This window comes from Apteryx rowi, unplaced genomic scaffold, assembly GCF_003343035.1.
Source record: "Apteryx rowi isolate R43461 unplaced genomic scaffold, aptRow1 scaffold_1349, whole genome shotgun sequence".
NCBI lineage: Eukaryota > Metazoa > Chordata > Aves > Apterygiformes > Apterygidae > Apteryx > Apteryx rowi.
In genome coordinates, this window is record NW_020447585.1 from 51,307 (window position 1) to 53,318 (window position 2,012).

Sequence of the window (2,012 nt, forward strand, 5' to 3'; positions counted from 1 at the left end):
CCCCGGTGCCCCCAGGCGGCTGCTGCGCGACGACCCCTTCTTCGCGGTGCCGCGCGTCATCGACGAGCTCACCGCGGACCGGGTGCTCTCCATGGAGCTGGTGAGCGGCGTCCCGCTGGATCGGTGCCTGGAGCTCAGCCAGGACGTCCGAGACGAGGCGAGTGGTCCCGGAGCCTGGATTCTGGGAGCGGGGTGCCGAAAGCTGCCCTCGCCTCGTGCCGAGGGGGGGAGCGAGGCACCGCCRCGTCCCTCCCGCGGGTTTGGGACGTGCCTGGAGCCAGCCCTGCTCCTCTCCGCTCCGGAATAACCCCCTTGCCTCGCTTTCCCCCCCCCCCAGATCTGCTCCAACATCCTGCGCCTCTGCCTCCGSGAGCTCTTCGAGTTCCGCTTCATGCAGACGGATCCCAACTGGGCCAACTTCTTCTACGACGCCGGGAAGCACAGAGTGAGGCAGCTCCCCGTTCCCGGGGCAAGGGTCGGACGGAGCCACGCGGAGCGGGCGCAGCCCAGCTCTTCCGCCTTCCGAATTTCCTGCCGCACCGGCGGGTCACGGCTCGCGTGGCCGGGACCCAGGGTCTCCGCTCCCTCTGGATCCCGCTTGCATGGCCGGGATCCGGGGTCTCCGCTCCCTCTGGATCCCGCTTGCGTGGCCGGGATCCGGGGTCTCCGCTCCCTCTGCATCCCGCTTGCGTGGCCGGGATCCGGGGTCTCCGCTCCCTCTGCATCCCGCTCGCGTGGCCGGGATCCGGGGTCTCCGCTCCCTCTGCATCCCGCTCGCGTGGCCGGGATCCGGGGTCTCCGCTCCCTCTGCATCCCGCTTGTGTGGCTGGGATCCTGGGGTCTCCGCTCCCTCTGCATCCCCCTCTCCCCGCTGCGTCCCGAGCGGAGCATCCCCTGGCCGCGGGGACGAATCCCAGATGGGCTCCGCTCGCTGGGAAGGCGCCGCTCTGCGGGGTGGATCGGGATGCAGCGGCGGCAGCCCTCGGAGGGGAGCCGAGCGCGGGGGGCGYGCGTCCGTCCTGAGCGTCCGTCTCTCCGTCCCTGCTGCCTTCCAGGTGACCCTGCTCGACTTCGGCGCCAGCCGCTCCTTCGACAAAGAGTTCACGGATCACTACATCGAGGTAGGGGCCGCGCTCGCCCGGCCGGACGCCCGGATCCCTTCCCGCCCGGCTCCTCTCAGCCCTCCTCCCGCAGGTGGTGAGGGCCGCGGCCGACGGGGACCGGGACAAGGTGCTCCGCAAATCCAAGGACCTGAAGTTCCTGACRGGCTTCGAGACCAAGGTGAGGCAGGCGCTCGGGGCGGAGGACGGGGCTCCGGGACGGTGCTGGCGCTCACGGCTCCCGCCCCGGCAGGCCTTCGAGGCGGCGCACGTGGACGCCGTGATGATCCTGGGCGAGGCCTTCTCCGCGGCGGGGCCCTTCGACTTCGGGGCGCAGAGCACCACGCGCCGCATCCAGGCCCTGGTGCCGGTGATGCTGCGGCACCGCCTCGCGCCGCCCCCGGAGGAGAGCTACTCGCTGCACCGCAAAATGGCCGGATCCTTCCTGGTGTGCGCCCGGCTCCGGGCACGCGTGCCYTGCCGCGACATGTTCGAGGAGCTCTACGCGCGGTACTGGGCGCCGCCGCCGCCGCCGGGGCCCTAGCTCGGTGTGGGGATCGGGGTCTCCCCACATCCCCCCCGGACCCTCGGAGCAGGACCGGCATCTCCCCGTATCCCCCCACGGACCCTCGGAGCAGGACCGGGATCTCCCCAGATCCCCCCTGAACCCTCGGAGCAGGACCGGGATCTCCCCGCATCCCCCCTGGACCCTTGGAGCAGGACTGGCATCTCCCCGCATCCCCCCCGGACCCTCAGAACAGGACTGGCGTCTCCCCGCATCCCCCCTGGACCCTCGGAGCAGGACCAGGATCTCCCCGCATCCCCCCTGGACCCTTGGAGCAGGACTGCCATCTCCCCGGACCCTCAGAACAGGACTGGTGTCTCCCCGCATCCCCCCCGGACCCTTGGAGC

The 2,012-nt window shown here is 71.6% G+C and overlaps 1 protein-coding gene across 1 annotated transcript in view; it reads left to right on the forward strand.

Annotated features, from left to right (window-relative positions):
* Positions 1-1,746, forward strand: part of COQ8B (coenzyme Q8B) — a gene marked incomplete at its 5' end in the record, with an annotated part of 3,415 nt that extends 1,669 nt beyond the window's left edge. The window contains 5 exons of the mRNA XM_026056947.1: positions 13-157; positions 338-445; positions 1,056-1,121; positions 1,195-1,281; positions 1,354-1,746. Of these exons, the coding sequence (XP_025912732.1) occupies positions 13-157; positions 338-445; positions 1,056-1,121; positions 1,195-1,281; positions 1,354-1,644 (697 nt within the window). The remainder of the gene's footprint in view (positions 1-12; positions 158-337; positions 446-1,055; positions 1,122-1,194; positions 1,282-1,353) is intronic.
* Positions 1,747-2,012: the final 266 nt, after the last annotated feature.